Consider the following 17,886-nt stretch of genomic DNA (forward strand, 5'->3'; position numbering starts at 1 on the left):
AAAGAAGTCTGATTGTATAGAAGTCTATGAGAAAATGAGCCTACTTCTCACTTGATTTATTACCTCAGTAAACATTGTGAACATGAGTTTATGGTCTCAATCACTAGTTTCAAGTCTTCTTCAATACAGCATGATGTTCATTTAGTAAATTATGGTCCCATTTAGAGTCAAATAGACCATAAAGCAGGGGATGCTTTAGGGCGTGGCTATCTTGTGATTGACAAGTCGCTACCATGGCGTTGTCCGGTCTGGGAGTTGTCCGTGTTTTCGTCTTAGAGCTTTAACCCTTTCACAGTGGGTTTTCAGTTCATGAAAGTTAATTATAACATTTTGGGTCGCTTAAAATTTTCTCATTTTGCGTTCGGTTGTACTTAGCTCCACCCTCTCGTGTCACTTCTGGTTGCAATTAACCAAGATGGCGACGGCCAAAATGCCGATCTCAAGGCTTCTAAACAGTAATTAACAGTCGGGTGCGTTTGGGTCGATCGCAATTTGGAATTGGTTCTAATTATCCTTAGGTCCTTTCTAAAAGTAGTTTATGCAAGTAGGTTTAAGTACGTTTTCCACAAGTTCAAGCTTACAATTTCCAAACTTTAGAAATAGGGAACAAGCAGATTGATGCAGTCGGCCCTTTATCAGTTGAATAATTACTTATAAAGCATCACTATGAAATTCTCATGGCATCCTAGATTTCTGCACACCCCGACCACAGCTTTTACTCCTCCAGCCTCAGAGTCCCATCAGCCACCCTGTTAATGCCAACACATGTACGTGGGTGGGTGGGTGTGGGGGGGGGGGGGAGCGGTTACACACACATTTTTTCCTGACCACCCATCATTCATGTGTCACAGACCTTTGGGAAACTATGCATTACAGCGACGGCCGCGCACCCCACAGGGGCCAGGGGCGGGCCACCGATCGATGGCGGTGATCAGAGACGGAAATTAGACTCATAACTTATTCAATGGCCCACAGGTACAACAACGACGTGAAGCACATAAAGATCCTGACCAAGGAGGGCTGCTTCCACATCGCAGAGAACAAGAAGTTCAGGAGCATATTAGTGAGTTCTTTCAGCCTCTTTTTATTTTTTAAATTCCACCACTGCAATTCATAAATAAATCATTGTGCACGCTTAATGAAGTGTCAGAAAGTGAATTTTATTTTAGCAGTGTGCACAAAAATAGCCGTGATTAGAGACGTGTTTATACTGGCCGGAGGGCTTCAGTATTATAGATAAGTCCAGTGCATATTGGAAAGGCTCTTTTCTTTGTGTCATCATTGTATTTTCTCAGATTTGCTAATATCAGGTTTTGGAGTGTAATGTTTTTTGTAATTTCACTGCATTTTATAGAGGCAGAAACCCTGTTCAAAAATGCTGTCCAGTATTAGTTGGCTATTTGACATCTACAGCAGGTTAAAAGCAATAGTGGCAATAATAAGATTCAGTTTTCAAGCAGACGCTTCATGATTTGACAGATATGTAAATGCTACATATGTTTCTGTCGTCGTAAGAGCTGGAAAAACGCAAACATGGGTGATTCATCTTGTTTTACAAACTGATTTTCACAATAAATGTGACATGTAGTAAACACGAATGCAAATGACTGCATATCTATTAGTTTACTTACTTATCTTTATGTATATTTGTTGTGTCTGTGTGTGCGTTCCAGGAGCTGATTGAGTACTACAAACACCACTCCTTGAGAGAAGGTTTTAGGAGTCTGGACACAACACTGAAGTTTCCGTACCGGGAAACGGAGAACGCTGCTATGCACCGCCACAACCGGTCGGGGAGCAACAGTGAGTAGATCTGAAGAGCCACTCTGAATAGAAACTGTCCACCACTGAAACACTTTAATGCAGTAATGGTAGCAACTGATAATGCAACAATGTCAAACAATGTCAAAACTACTAACAAAGGATTAAAGAGAAACTTCAGTGCAGATATTTAAAGTTTAATAGAGGAATCAGTATTTGTATATTTTGAGCTGATGATACGTAGCACTTCAGATTCTGATATTTTATGTTACATAATGATTTTCATGCTAAAGATCATCTCCTTGGACAGGAGCTAAATTACAAACTGGGCATTCGTTTGACTTGCGGCCATTAAAGGCATTCTGGCGAGTTTTTCACAGTTAGTAGCGCTATGGAGCAATGTTTTTATTGAGCCGGTCCCACTTCTGTTTGTATCTCATGCACAATGAAGTACTCTAATAAACACATGACGTAATGTTTACATTCAGAAGGTATTTTTAAGTTTCTGGTATCTTCATTCGGCTATGGCTAAAGACTGTGTAACAGGACTGGGCGGAGGACAGGGAAAATAGTGGAAGGGCGCAATCAGAGACAGATTAGTGGTCAAAAAGGGGTTTTATTTACTCTCATTCAAAGTCCCACCAAAACAACAAAACAACTAGCTTAGCCGGGCCGCTAGCCGACTTACAGGTTCAACAAATAACCAAAGTTAAACCTGGAGATCAAGGGAGCCCTCACTCACAGCATGCCACACTAAAATAGACTCTGCTCACTCCTTAATTCTCCCCTGATGAGGAGATCAGCTCCATGTGTGTGGCTCCCCACACCTGTTCCCAATACAATTTTCAACTTGTCGCTCTCTCTCCGGACTGTCTCCACCTGCTTCAAATCCACCACCATCATCCCCATCCCACATACTGCCCAAACAGAGGCACAGAGGACGCCATCGCCCACGTCCTACACACCGCCCTCTCCCACCTGGAAGGAAGGGACACCTATGTGAGGATGCTGTTCGTGGACTACTACACACCATAGTGCTCTCCAAGCTCGTCACTAAGCTAAAGGATCTGGGCCTGAACACACCACTGTGTGACTGGATCCTGGACTTTCTGACGAAACGCCCCCCAGGTGGTGAGAATGGACAACCTCACATCCTCTTCACTGACTCTCAGCACGGGAGCGCCACAGGGCTGTGTTCTCAGCCCCCACCTGTACTCCCTCTACACCCACGACTGTGTGGCAACAAGGGAATTCAAACACCACCGTGAAGTTCGCGGAAGACACAGCAGGTTGATCTCCCAGGGCGACGAGATGGCCCACAGGGAGGAGGTGACCACATTGGAACAGTAGTGTCAGAACAACCACCTCTCCCTGAACATCTCAAAGACCAAGGAGGTCATCGTGGATTACAGGAGGGGAGGGGTTGCACTCACCCCCCCAGTCACCATCAACGGCACAGCGGTGGAGAGGGTGGACACTTTTAAATACCTGGGTGTCAACATCATATAAAACTGAGAAAAGCAGCAAATCCTCTACACTTATGAAGCTGAGAGAAACGTCGCAGACTTGTAAGATATTTAAGTCAGTAGAGCAGTCTGTGTGATCTGACAACGCCACTCCGCTGATCATTCATGCTCCTTTTTATTGTCGATAGTTTTTGTTTCAACCTGCAACATGCTGCTGTCACCGGCTCTGCTGATTCCTCCAAACCACTACTCCAGTCTCCTGTTCTGTTTTCTTTATCTATCATCCTCTCACAAACACTGCTTTAATTCACTTGGCAGCATCTTCCCAGCCTTAAAAGAGCCAGGTAGCTATTTGTTGTTAAAAACAGTCCGGTCTGACGTTAATTGTTTTTGACCGAACTGTCAAATGGAGGTTGGAGAATCCACTGAGCATGTTATTAGTTTTGATACTCTCTGGACGTTTACTGAAGATCAAATCGATTTGAGTTTCAGAAGAGAGAGATAATCCGGTAGAGCCTTCAATGAGTTAACGTCAAGACCATTTATAATCTGAGATGTAGTCTTATTTACCTAGTGGGTGTTACAGGAAAGTCAAAAGATAATATCATCCATTAATAGTTAGTATAGAGTGATTTAATCCGTAGACTGTATATAAAGATGGACAACATGACAGCGCCCCAAAAGTGAAGCCAAAACATCTGGATCGCCCCCTGGTGGTTGGTTGCAGTATAGGTCATAAAGCCCACTCCCTCCATGTTAGCGGATCGGACATGGGCCAACATAAAAAGTTGGCTTCTAACGCTCCCGGACGGTGAACTGGAGACAGTGAACGCAGCACCGTGGCTACTACAGTAGCTCTCCTGATAGTGAACTGGGGACTCAGTTGTCTGTTTTGCTCATACACTGCAGCTGGCGCACCGCTGCATGCGAGACACAAATCTTGTCGGTTAACGGTTAATAATCGGTTAACGAGGGTCGGTTATCGGTTAATAAAACATTTTCAAAATTAGCATCCCTAGTTTAAACCATCAATCATCAATCAATTAACTTTTCCCTGACAAGTGTTGTGATATTGAAAGTGAAGCTCACCAGCAGATTGTTATATTTCAGCCGTCAACTGCTGCAAGCATCATTTTAAACTTCAGACAGCCCTAAATTTGTTAGCAACCGCGCCTCAAGAAGTTTTTGTCTTTGTGAATGTTGTGGTGTGCTGTCTGGCAGTCGTCGGGGTGAAGATTTGAGCTGTTTGATATTTCTTACCTGTGTAATAATGAGCTGTTTGTTCTGGCAACACCTCAAGACAAAGCAGCTGTTGTCACCAACTTTTTTTTCCGAGGAGCAAAACCGCACCGATGATTATTTATGCATGCAGCTGCTGCTTTGTCAGTCATTACCCTTACTAACCTGATTCCTCTCAGCATTCAGGTGTTGGAGATGTTATTTATCAGGGCTGAATGAGAGAGAACACGACATCCAGCGAGATGTTTTTCCTCTCCGACTTGGAATGTAACAGATGTAGGGTGTGTAACTTTGAACCGGGATTTTAATGAGATGATTTTGGGGTTTGAAGTGAAGCAACACATAAAACAGCACAGCACTGTCAAAGTGCCAACTCAGGAGTGAATGTGGACATTGCTGTGACAAAAACTATAGTTTTTCTAGTGTAGTTTGGTGATGAAAATTGTTTTTTAACGAGTACAAAGACTAGAGTTTATTTTTGGAAAAGAAATTCTGTATAAAATCACTATTATACTTTGTTTTATTGGCTTGTCTGATAACGCCGAGTGGGAATAAGTTTGAAAACCATCAAGAGAGGGTTAAACACTGAAGTTGAAAGTGTTGTTCGCCCTGTAAAGCACCCATGATCACCCCACACAAGCTGAATGTTTCAAGCAATGCCAGAAGAAAAAGGTATTAAACAGTGTGTGAGCCGGGCAAAGCAACATTGCCCATCAGTTGGTTAATGGAAACTGTATGACTTATCGCAATCAGTGGCAAAATGGGATTTCATTTGAACCCCGTTTGCCACCGCGTGCAATGGGAAAAAAAGAAAAAAAAAGTCCCGGCTTGCTGACGATCGCGTTCCAAGCAGGAGAAATGTGAACAGATTGTACAGAGCTGTTTGGTTGTTCTAGAGGAGGCCTGTTGTTCAAACTCCGCTTCAAAACACAAGTCGAGACAGCTTCAATCCAAATTAGTTTTGCTCCGGTGTGGTCTTCTATCTTGTAGGCAGCCTCCTCCTGTCGTGCACACTTCATTTTCTCTCTTCCACGTCTAAATGACTCTTTTGTTTTGATTTCCATCCTCCTCGAAGCACTGCTGGAAGACTGCTAATTAATGTTCATGCTTTGTTTTATGTTTTTTGGACAGCTTTGCAGAAGGCAAAACTGATTGATTGATAGTTGTTTTTTAACCAATACGCCAACTACAGCAGCAACACTGTTAACCCAAAAATTAATATGTGTCCATGGAACAATCTCAGCTGACAGCGTGTGTGGGACTCTGGGCTGCTGATTGGATTTTAGCTCGTCCTCACTCTCTTGTGAAATGATAGGATGCGTGTGTATGTGTGTGGTCTCCTCTATTAGTCAACCAGCCCACATTGTGTATTCCAGTGTGTTCCACAAATCAGATTGTGCAAAAATGAAGCATGTAAAATGCAGCTGGTGTTTTGGTGGCTGTTTGAAGTGGAGGGTGATCCCTCTTCATATTGCTCGTACCTAGACACCATTAGGGGTTGCTGAGCTGTCTCTCAGTGTGCTGATTAGTATTCATTTTAAAAACCGCTGGAGCTCTGCTCTCCTTACAGCATATCAATAACCCAGGCCAGTTAACTTGCCAGCAGTATTGTTGGGAGCGGCACATTTTTCATAAAGTTTGGGCGTTCATCTGCCATATTGGGGATTAGATTTCATATTCCCAGTGGCAGAAATAAAAAATGTGTTACGACTCAGATTCAGAGCCCAGGTTCTTTGCAGAGTAGTAAACTGTACATTATTAATAATTAACATGGTTTATTCAGTGTAATACATTAATGTAAAAATAAACAACTTTAAATATTCTCAAATTAAATATACCAATTAATAGCTGCTATTTGTAACTCCATATAGCCTATAGCCATGGACGGATTATGAGACAATGGGCTCCTGGACAGTGACATGTGAAAGGCCTCCCTACATCTTTGTAGTTGTTTTGCATTTCCTCGTAGTCATTTTGCATCTCTTTGCGGTCATTTTGAATCGTTTAGAAGTCCTTTTGCATCTCTTTGTGGTTGTTTTGAGTGTCTTTGTAGTCGTTTTGCATCTCTTTATAGTTGTTTTGCTTGTAGTTATAGTCATTTTGTGTCTCTTTGTAGTTGTTTTGCTTCTCTCATTGGCTGTTTTGCATCGTTTTGAAGTAATTTTGTGTCTTTGAGGTTGTCTAGTGTCTCTTTGTGGTTGTTTTGAGTGTCTTTGTAGTAATTTTCTGTCTCTTTGCAGTTGTTTTGCTTCTCTCATTGGTTGTTTTGCATTTCTTTGTGGTCATTTTGCATCTCTTTGTAGTTGTTTTTAGTGTCTTTGTAATCGTTTGGTGTCTCTTTGTAGTCATTTTGATTCTACTTGTAGTCATTTTATGTCACTTTGTAGTTTTTTTGCTTCTCTCATTGGTTGCTTTGCATCTCTTTGTGGTCATTTTGCATTGTTATGAAGTCATTTTACATTCCCTTGTAGCTGTTTTGCTTCTCTTTGTGTTCGTTTTATGTCCTTGTAGTCATTTTGTGTCTCTTTTTGTATTTGTTTAATTTATTTGCCAACAACAAATGTTCATACTGAGGCTCCGTGCCTAGTAGGCTCATTTGATTATCCATCCATGATACTTATAAGCCAACTATCACCTTCTAACTTCTTGCATCTGTCTAGACTCTATATAATGTATTTTGAATGAGACTTTTCCGTTGCCCGGACAGTGTAAATAATTCCTGCATCAGGACTGGGATGTTTTGTTCACCCCAGTTAAACTTTTCTGGACAAAAAAACATTCCTTGGCTTCCATTTAGCCAACTACTTCTATTGAATTTATACTGTTTCTACTGAGGAAAACCTTTGTAGCATCAGCATTTTCTCCTGACTGTACTTGCGCCATATGTTGACATTCCAAAATAACCCAGTGGACTCAAATTTATCCATAAAGACTAAGGTACTAATACTTCTATTCCCCAGAGTCCCTGACACTGCCAACTCACATTGTTGGAACCAGATCAATGCCTGGAGGAGAGATAGAAATACAAACGTGGGTTATTGCTCAAGTTGTTTGCCAGGTAAAGCCACAGTTAGTCCTTCAAAAGTAGAGAAATCTGCACTGTGGACATGTGAGCTTCAGAAAGACCACATAAAAAAATAAATTATAAATACAAAATACAGCAACGCTATTGTCTGACAAGTTGTCAAGTTAAACGTATCCGTCAGTGGACATTTGGGAAGATGTGTATCTGCAGTTGTGGCTGTATTACAGCTGGATGATTATCTTTATAAATATGCAAATAGAAATGTATTCCCTACGCTGTAATTGTGAGTGCACCGCATGTTCCTCCCAATTAAATGCACAAGTGAAGCTGTCGTCGCCCATTAATGATGCAGACATCCCTTTGGCGAATTGGAAACAAGATGTGACATCACTTTATATTTCAACAAAATCTCAGCAGTGATGTGTATTTGAATTAAGGTGAAAACATTGAAAGTCCAAAACAGTCAAGACGATCTGTCAATTTTCCAACACCAAAACACAAAAAGTGCACTCCAAACTGCAAATTTTTAAATGTCACAAACGTGTTTTAAAACGTATTATATTTAGAGCACCACTTCATTCCTACAAGTGTATTATGTAAATTTATAAAAGCCAGGTTTTGTGGATTTTGTGTTTCAGTTTCAGAAGTAAGAGCCTTTCAATCCTTTTTTTTTGTCTTTGTTAAACACAAGCAATGAAATTTCAATCCAGACTGAGAGTTTGATCCCTCATATTCAAGTTAAATTTTATTTAATTTAATAACACATTAAGACAAACAATGTAAATACTTTTACAATTAAAGGTCTTATTGATAACATTATTGTAGACAAATATAAAAAAAAAAAAAAACATCATCATACATCTAAAAAGCTGGTAGAAAGGTGATGAATGAAAGTATGGACTTTCCTGAAACAAATATATATGATTGTGAATTAATCATTTTCAAATTTTTGGCGGGTCAAGATATCTGACGTTCGGTCCCCACTTCTAACGAGGCTTGTGAGCGATTAGTAAAACAACGTTGGTATCACGTGGTGTCTCTGGGTCGTCTGTTAGTGTGGAACAACTAACAACTGGCAACAACTTGTTGTGAAGTGAATGCAATGGAACGGGCGAGGGAGAATGTGACATCTAGTGGCTGAATGTTATCAATAGCACCTTTAACCATTAGAGAAAGAACTGCTACCCGTGGCTGTGTAGATAAGGTATACACCTCGCTGGAGCTCGTCCTGTGCCTGTCGTCATTTATTTTTTATCAAAGATGCAACTGTGTTCTTTATACCTCCGAGTTGGGATTTTAAAAAACATGTTTTATTTTTTCTCCTTTGCTTCTCTCTCCTTCTACCATCCTCCCCCCATCCCTGCCCTCTCTCCCCTCTCTCTCTCGCATCTCTGCGCTCCCTGCCTGGCCTGCCCCGCCATAGCCCCATTGCTCTGCGGCCTCTCTTTTGTAACTCCTGCCGGCTACAGCTTTGTACCTCCTTCCTCTGCTCCCTTCTGGTCAGGTACAGGTATTGCTTCTCTCTCTCTCTCTCTCTCTGTCTGTCTGTCTGTCTGTCTGTCTGCCTCTCTCTAACACTATCTCTCTCTCTCTCTCTTTCCTTTCATGTTGAAGGCTGCTTAGCATGCTGGCTGTAGCTCAGTTGCATTCACATCATCTTCTGAATCTCTGCCTTTACATCTGCCGTCCAGCTTCCCGTTGCACCATTTCACCTCTTCCATAGTGGTGTGCACATACATGCCATCCTGTGTGGAGAATAAGGACTGTTTGTTTTTAGTAATGCATGTTAATTTGTGTGTGCATGTAAGATCAGAAGCTATTGAGAGAGGAGGTGTTTTCGGAGATGGGGTGTGTTTGCTTGTGTGTGTCTGTCTGTCAAAGTAAAGGTGGAGGTGTCCAAATACACAGAGCTCCTCTATATTAGATATTCTCTCCCCACGGCCAGGTTGTAGAGGTCTGACATTCCATTTCCACCTGTCAGCTTAGCCCAGTCCGACCCACCAGTCAGTGTCTGGAGGAGGTAGGAAGCCGGCAGGGTGGGATGGAGCAGAGGTAACTAGCTAACCGTCTCCACAGCTGTCTCTCACACTGCCGTCTCCTCGACAGGATGTCTAGTCGCACACACACACAGCTGTCAGCACACTCGACTCCACTAAAGCAATGCACTACACAGCTACAAGGACACACTTCTCTATCAGTTAGTCCTGCCGAGTTTCAAACCGATGACTTACTCAATCAGGTTACACCATTAAAACTGAGGAAACGTCTTAGCTAGTGAAGACTTTAGTAACATGTAAATAGGTTTCTACTAGACATTTGTAGAGCCGTACAATTAAAAGCAATCAACTAATGTTAGGTAATACAGGAAGTCACTGTATAGCGTTACACGCTGCAGCACAACTTCCAAAGATAAGAATGTTAGGTGGGAAACAAAACAAAGAGCCGACATGCTCAGGCTAGCAAACAGCATTTTATCTGGCGGCAGGTCACGTGTCAACCACATTCTAACTCTTTAATCTTATATTTCATATGTTAGCAAGCTAACGTTAGCTTTGTCAGTTGAACTGGCTACGCAACAGTGACACCTGGCAGTTACCGGGTGGAAACATTTGGCAACAACTAGCTAATCTCTACGTAGGAACTAGTTTGCGTGGTACAATCCCATTTTTTTATTTAGTGATGTGTAAATCTCCTCTATAGTAAACGCTTAAGTTATATCTGGGCTAAGGCTAATATTGAATACTGACTGAATATTTGAATACTGACATTTATATTCAAATTTACAGTATGCTAACGGAAGTAGACTTTTTAAAAATGTATCAGATAAATTCTACTACTACTCATAGACTGTATATAAGAAGTGGACGTAGTCACCGTGACGTCACCCATTGGTTTGTGGACTCTACGGTTTGAAGCCTCAAGTTCGGCATTTTGGTCGTCGCCATCTTGTTTTTTTGCAACCAGACTTGACACGAGAGGGTGGAGCTAAGTACAACCGAACGCTGAATAAGACATTTTTAGGCAACCAAAATGTTAATATTAACTTTCATGATCTGAAAAAATACTGTGAAAGGGTTAAAGTTGTAAGACGAAAACAAGGACAACTCCCTGACCGGACAGCGCCGTGGTAGCGACCTGTCAATCACAAGGTAGCCACGCCCTAAAGCATCCCCTGCTTTAGAGTCTACTTTTCTCTAAATGGGACCATAATTTACTAAACGAACATCACGCTGTATTGAAGAAGACTTGAAACTAGTGATTGAGGCCATAAACTCATGTTTACAATGTTTACTGAGGTAATAAATCAAGAGAGAAGTAGGCTCATTTTCTCATAGACTTCTATACAATGACACTTCTTTTTGCAACCAGAGGAGTCGCCCCCTGCTGGAAAGAATGCAGGTTTAAGGCACTTCAGCATTGGCTTCACTTTTCACTACTACTAGTACTATAAGTTGGCAGATGTTTTCACATTTCTTAAGGAAAAGTGAGAAAGGAGAGGAGGATGATAGAGTTTTTTCAGGGTGAATGAAAAAATATCAACCATCTACATCTGTGTGTGTGTACATATGTCAACACTGAAACTGTTTTTAAATGTCTTTCAAACGCATCTCGAACCTTGAATGGACTAAATGTCCTATATATATTTCTTTAACACCCGCCTCTCTTTCTCTCTCTTTCTAGTGTTTACTCCTAAAGTGATCGGTGTGGCGATCGCGCGGTACGACTTCAGCTCACGAGACACCCGGGAGCTCTCGCTGCAGGAGGGCGACGTGGTTAAGATCTACACGAAGTCGGGAGCCAACGGCTGGTGGAGGGGCGAGGTCAACGGCAGGGTAAGTGGCGGCCTTAAGATGCCAATAAAACACAGCCTCCCGTCACCAAATACAAATGGGGAAACTAATCTTCTCTGAGGGCTGGTATTGGCTTGCAGGTTGTTGTGCCCTTTTTCATTAGTTTCCATTTGATGGAGCTTTGCACTGCATTTATGTTTAAATTAAGTGATGTTTAATCAGGGCAGAAAAGTTTCAGAACTTCCATTAGCTGTGTTCACTCAGATAGTTTTGTTTATTCATCCTGGCTGTTAAATCCTTAAATCCAATTTTAGGTAGCGCTAAAAACTGTCTCTTTGAAGAAATGAGATTTGGCAGATATTCTTGTCTACAGGTACTTGGAAGGGGACTCTTCAGATTTAGCCTGTTTTATCTTTAGTCTGTCATGTACACCTCTCCAACATTTCTGTTTCCCAATATCATCGCTTGGAAGAGTTCATTTGCTGCTCTTGTGTCTTAAATGCATGAATTTTTCCCATCCAATACCAAGAGCGCTTTATAATCAGCCATGCAGCGTTGACAAAATCCTGCTTCTAAATGCAGAGAAATGTATGTACCGACTCCCACTCACATGCGCTGCGTTTTAGCTCAGCGGAGGAGAGACTGAGTGACAAATTCAGCCTGTGTTTGTTTGTGTGTGCCGCAGCCCTCAGCAGTGTGTCTGTGCCGCGAGTGTGTTTTGTGAACAGCTGTTGTAAATGAAGAAGCTTTTCTCGTTTACTAAGCCTGATGTGTGTGTGTGTGTGTGTGTGTGTGTGTGTGTGTGTGTGTGTGTGTTGATGCTGCTCTGGTGAAAACTAAACTAGAGTCTGTCGAGAGCTGTTAGACTCTCTTTAGAGCCTTCAACCAGTGAAAACAATCGGTGCTGCTGCTGGGCTGGCTGGGAAAGAGCTGGCTGAATCTGTCAATTGAAAAACACTTTAGGGTTATATCACTATAACCTTTCAATTAGTATTATGTACTATCAGGCTCTCATCGTGTAGTTATCGTACTGGCACAAGATATCAGCTCTCCAAATATGTGAAGCCTATAATGATTTGGCTTTTTCCGATTGTAAAAAATGACTGCCAGCGTGTATGTTTGTCATTAAAAGCAGTCATTAACTAGAAAAGTGCACTGAGTAGAGTGCAGATCTCCACCAGGTGTATCTGCAATGACCACTGCTGTAATGTTTGATTGAATGAATACAGCCCACATTTGGCTAACCCCCCCCCGTCTAGACTGCAAGACACGATTTTCACTCGCACGTCTCACGCAACAGACACATTTAATCTATGGCTCTGTACAGGCACACGTCCCAGCTCCGTCTCATGGTACATGTCCACAGGCTCCGTCCTTTCCACGCTTCCCATTCATTGTCTACGTCAGCAGCCGTGCAATGCATTCTGGTAGCGTGGTGGCGCGATTCGAGAGACGGACCGTCATGTAGCCCGCTCCTCATTTGCATAAAGTTGAGGTCTAGGCTACTTTATGCAAATCAGGGGCGTCTGGCGCGACTCGCCGCCTCTGGAAACTCCCTAGAAATTTTTAAACTAACCGTTGTTGATCTAGTCAAGATAAGTCAGAAACACATTTCAGTGAACTATTTTCATAATATAGGAGAAGAAAGTTTCCAAACAAGCCGCCATGTTGGTTCCGGTTTGAAAGCTGGGAGCAGCAGCCCACGAGGGAAAGCGTTCGTCCAATCAGGCGCCTTGTGTCTAGTGGCAGCCCATTAAGCGTCCAATGCTGGGAAATGAGGTGATCCCTCGCGATAAAAAATCGCCCCTGTGGACATCACGGGTGTAACCGCGACTTGAAGCGTTTATTTAGGCTTTGAATCTACCGAGCAAACTGTCCCCCCGCCCCCCACTGTCTCTTGCGAAGTCATCAGGCAATCAATGGCAGTATCAAACAGGCAATAAAAGGTGTTTTGAGGATGTGTGAGTCACTGCAACCACGAGAGGTCCTTGAGCATGCAGCCTTAAATGACCCCAAAATATTAGGCCGTTTGGTTCAGCAGTATGCGAGATTAGTCGCGGACCGCGATCCTCCTGGCGGAGATAATAAATGTCCCGTTGGACCTCAGCAAGACAAATGGCTTAATTTTATTTGAGGCTCACTATTCTGATGCCTTTAGTATCGCCAACAGTAGCATGTAAAAGATGTTTTTGTTACTACTGCTCTCCCCCTGTGGGTTGCCAAAAGGCATTCTGGTAAATGTATGAAATCACTATCTGAAGTAGAAAAAGCAAAAATGAGGGAAAGGGAGTACACCATTAATTACGCCTGTGTGATTTCTTATTCCTATTTTTTTTCTTCCTCAGGTCGGCTGGTTCCCGTCCACATACGTAGAGGAGGGTGAGGAGTGAAAGGTCCGACTTGGGAAGAATAGTAAAATGAAGGAAGACCGGCAGCAGCAGTGGAGTAATCAAACTGTGAACAGTAACAAACAGCTTCTGCACCGCTGCTTGCCCCAGTGTTACTTTTCCGAGCAGAGCGGGCGGCTTCGCTCTCCTCGATGGAGTCCTGTCGCCGACGAAGGCCTTTGGGAGAGAAAAAGGTCCGCAGTACGTCGCGGATGCGAAGATGCCCCATCATTTCTGGTTGACTCTGTGTGGCTAAGTGACTCCACCAACTAGCAGCTTGCTTGTCAGCGGGGCACAAGCCCTCGCCAGACACCCCCCTCCTCCCTTCCTGAATTCATCCATCCATAATTCACCCCGCGCTCCCTTCCTCTCTCTGCACCAGCCAGCCCTCAACTCCCACCTGTTTCTGCCGGCCAAGTCGGCCGTCGCCAGACTGTCAAGAGTAGATACTCAAACAGCGCTCCTCCATTCATGCACTCACCCATCCATCCATCCATCTATACATCTATCCTCCCTACCACCCCCCCTGTGAGAATAGAGACATCTGATCCGACAAAGACCCACACTGTATCCTGTTTTTCTTTCATCCCCTTCTCTCTCTGAAGGGATTTCAGTCAGTTTTGACCTTGCCTGTGCGTTTCTTCCACTAATGCAGGTGGTTATTGATGACTTGATGACCCAGATTCACACACACACACACACCACCCACCTCTCCTCCCCCTTCAGATTACGATCGCCTCACACACGCGCTCTTACAGAGAGATGTAAGAGAGGGATGGCGTCGGATAGCATCGCTGCACCGTGCCAGCAATTGATCGCTGTTGTTCCTATTTTCCTCCCACCTCCTACATTCTTTATCTGCAGCCCAGCCTCTCATGTTTTTCAGTTGTCTTGGCCGTTAGCGATCCTCCGCTCTTATCGGTGGCAGCTCTGTCGACAGGAGCCCATTCGCCGAGGGTTTATCTTATCGGAGGCATTAGTCGGGGAACAAGCCACACTACCTAGAAGCCACCTGTCCCCTTCACATAAAAAGAAAAGCAGATGAAACACAAACTTTGTTCCTCTTTTTGTTTTTCTCATTTTCTTTGCTTTGCTCAGCAGGTCTCGAATTGATTAGTCATCATCTACAGATATGATGGATACGATGCAGTTCGATTGATTGCATTCTTGCGAAATGAGCAGTACTGCAGTGGAATCTAGCCAGATTTGTACTTTTGCAACATTTTCACCAGATTATGCATCGAAACGTTCATCAAAGTGTTAGTTGAGACCGGGTCTTCTCCTATAACTGCTATTTTAGAGGCTGGTTTTACTCAAGTTTGTGCAGAAACACGCGCAATTTAGGGGATTTATTCCGGCGAGAAAAACATCAAACTTAAAAAAGGTATTTAAGTATTAACACTTCAATCCAAAAGGACTGATATCGGCTCTCAGAAACCTTTTTTCCCGCAGCTTATATCTTCCTGCTAAATGTCCTCCCTCTCACCCCCTCTCCTTTTCTGTGTCCCACCCTCACCCCCTGTATACATTATGCACACTGTCTCCTTAATCCACAGTGAAAGAGGATTTTCCCACATTTGAGGGAATAAATACCTTTACAGCAAAACACGCCGCGCAACACACTCGTGGTGTTAACACACACCAGCGTGCCGTCACAGACGGAGTACGGAGGCAGCGTACACAGAATCCAAATAGTGATCAACTTATGTCTGGAGGTGAGACCAGAAAATCCCCAGCTGTTGGCTTTGTGCAGCGATGTTTTAATCTCAGCCACGGTGTTGATACAAACCATACTTCTGTGTTTGAAATATGTACATATTGAGATTTTTTTATTTAATTCATGGTTTCTGTTCACACAACGGGCAGAAAGCAAGAAAACTCTTTGAACTCGTCCTTAAAATGTCTTTGCTTTCTTTGGCTATTTGTCTTCTTTTTGTTCCCCCTCGCTCTTCAAATACTTTCACACACGCCTACGCGTGACATTTTACAAAAAGCATCCATCTCTTTCCTGTTAAGGGAAACTAATAATGTACATAAAACACAATGTTGGGATAGTTTACAAAGAGGACTCATTCTCTAGTTGACAACTTAAGTGAAAACATGTATTAGACATTGAATGAAGTCAGAAGTTTCAACGCTAATAGAGAAGTTTAACTAGCTGTCATGTGGCTAACTAGTGGAGCCTGCCTCTGGTAACAGCCCCCATTCAAAGCCGTCATCCTCCCCTGCCATGCACCTCATTGTAGCCATGCCATTGGGAATCTAATTTATTGTAAAGATATGCTTTTGTGTGCGCTTAATGGAGCCATTATGGTTGAAACTCCTTAATAACCCCCTGCCAGCCCTGCCACTCAATGCCATTATAATATGTATGGAAAAATATGTTTTTCTTCTCAGTTATATTGTTTAATACTGGACTGGAGAATGACTGGAGAAATGTGTCATATGTTTCTCCAAATTATCAACAGTGTCATTAAGTGACCACTAGATGGAAGCATCCTAAACACATCTTCTCCTCCTCCTCCTCTCCGAGCCTTAAATTTGGAGATGACATCATCTGATTAGGAAGCATGTAGCATCAGCTTCAGACTTGTTGCTGTGAGTGAGAGGATACGAATAGACAAGTATCAAATCACACAAGATTGAAGTTTTCTAAAGAAGTGAACAGTCATGATTAGTAATGCAGGTAGACTTCTACCAGACTTTCTTTCAAAATGTCCTGATATTCCAGGGATTGTGTGTCCAGTAGGAACCCTGAGGATGATATTTCTCCTCCACCTCCTGCTTCCCAAAATGTCTGCAGTCTCCGAGCACTCAAACATCACATTTATAACATCTTTGGGAAATCTTGGGTGAGGCGGCTCAAGCGCTTTTTCCCGTCTTGGGAGAACTGGAGAGTAGGCTTCTCTAATCGCAGACTCCGGTAATCCACTCCTGCGCTCCTCCTCCGCCCAGATGAACTCTGACAGCGGGGCCATTTACAACTGGAGGCCTTCCTCCACTCCGAGTGCGCTTCCAGATTTTTTTGTGTGTGTGTGTTGTGTGTGTGCAGGAGGGACGGGGAGGAAGGCTCAAGGGTATCTGTGATCTAATCATTACACCATCTCCTCACCCCGGCGACCCCGCTGCATCCATCTCTCTGTCGGCTCCTCTCTCTCTCGCTCTATCTCACCTTGTCACTTCTCCTTCTCTCTCTCTCTCTCTCTCTTTACTGCTCTCCTTCTCCATCTATCTTTCATCCAATCTCTGTCTTCTCTCTGTATTCCGTCCCTCACCCCCGACGCTCTGTAGGCTGTAACTGTATGTTGGCGGGAGGAGACGATTCAGAGAGAAGGAGGGAGAGAGAGAGGCGGTCTGATTCTCTATAAACAACCACAAAAATGAGGACTGGTTTAATTTTTAACACAAATTCATAGACTGGGAGAGAGATGATCCCAATTAGAGAATGAATTGGAATCGGCTCTCCTTCTCTCCTCATATAGAGCGCCTGTGCAGATTATGTCCATATGCAGAGGCACACACCGTGTACGTGTGGAGAAACATTCTGACAGGATTTAGGGCCGGGCAAGTCTTAGCCCAGCAGGGGGTTTCAGGATCCAATCTTCTTAACCGACATGAGAGGACAGTTCTGCAGGAACCTGAACAGAAACATAATACCAGCCATACATGAAGGAAATATGTCATATAATACCTGTTTGACTCTGGGGCTGAAAATCGATCCTTAATCCATTGACAAATCATCCCCCCCTCCGTCTCTGTGTTATAATGCTCACTGTGTTCTCGCTCTGTTATCCCTATGAAGCCAAAGATGTATGCTGTACTTACTGTACACTCTCAGTGTTGTTGTCGTCGTCTCATAACCACGGTACCCGACCGCTGTGGCCTAACTCTAAAACCGTGCAATCTCGACTGTGTAGCATTACCGTGTATTGTTGCTGTACCATACTGTAAAATATGTACATAGCACAAAATAAAGATATACATTGCTTCTTGTAATGTTTTGTTTTGTCATATTTGATTTGCAACCAACGTAAACTGTTATCAGCAGTGTTCAAATGAGTAATATTCACTGAAAAACAAACAGATCATGTAGAATGTGTGTTTTTAAACTTTATGACACTTTAACTTATGAATTATGTTGCGTCTGTTGAGTAGTTTTAGGTTTAGACATTCAAACCTTCCTACATGTGTTAATTACTTAAAGGTCTTATGATAAC

The 17,886-nt window shown here is 43.0% G+C and overlaps 1 protein-coding gene and 1 long non-coding RNA gene across 9 annotated transcripts in view; one reads left to right on the plus strand and one right to left on the minus strand.

Annotated features, from left to right (window-relative positions):
• Positions 1-17,665, plus strand: part of vav3 (vav guanine nucleotide exchange factor 3) — a 116,383-nt gene extending 98,718 nt beyond the window's left edge. For 4 of the 7 annotated variants that reach the window (XM_074621368.1, XM_074621369.1, XM_074621367.1 and 1 more), the window contains 4 exons: positions 976-1,063; positions 1,674-1,803; positions 11,173-11,324; positions 13,628-17,665. In XM_074621368.1, coding sequence (XP_074477469.1) covers positions 976-1,063; positions 1,674-1,803; positions 11,173-11,324; positions 13,628-13,672 — 415 coding nt within the window. In that variant the 3' untranslated portion in view covers positions 13,673-17,665. Of the gene's footprint in view, positions 1-975; positions 1,064-1,673; positions 1,804-8,914; positions 8,996-11,172; positions 11,325-13,627 lie in introns of all 7 variants that reach the window. The other 3 variants (XM_074621365.1, XM_074621364.1, XM_074621366.1) reach the window with 1 other exon arrangement.
• LOC141759369 (uncharacterized) lies at positions 1,426-5,286 on the minus strand. Of its 2 annotated transcripts, none has more exons than XR_012592105.1 (3): positions 4,045-5,286; positions 3,250-3,872; positions 1,426-2,309 (listed from the first exon to the last, which is right to left on the minus strand). It is a non-coding gene; the product is annotated as an uncharacterized LOC141759369 (long non-coding RNA). The 2 variants fall into 2 exon arrangements; XR_012592104.1 differs by having other exon boundaries at positions 4,038-5,286.
• Positions 17,666-17,886: the final 221 nt, after the last annotated feature.

The sequence above is a fragment of the Sebastes fasciatus genome, chromosome 21 (genome assembly GCF_043250625.1).
Source record: "Sebastes fasciatus isolate fSebFas1 chromosome 21, fSebFas1.pri, whole genome shotgun sequence".
In the NCBI taxonomy this organism is placed as follows: Eukaryota; Metazoa; Chordata; class Actinopteri; order Perciformes; family Sebastidae; genus Sebastes; species Sebastes fasciatus.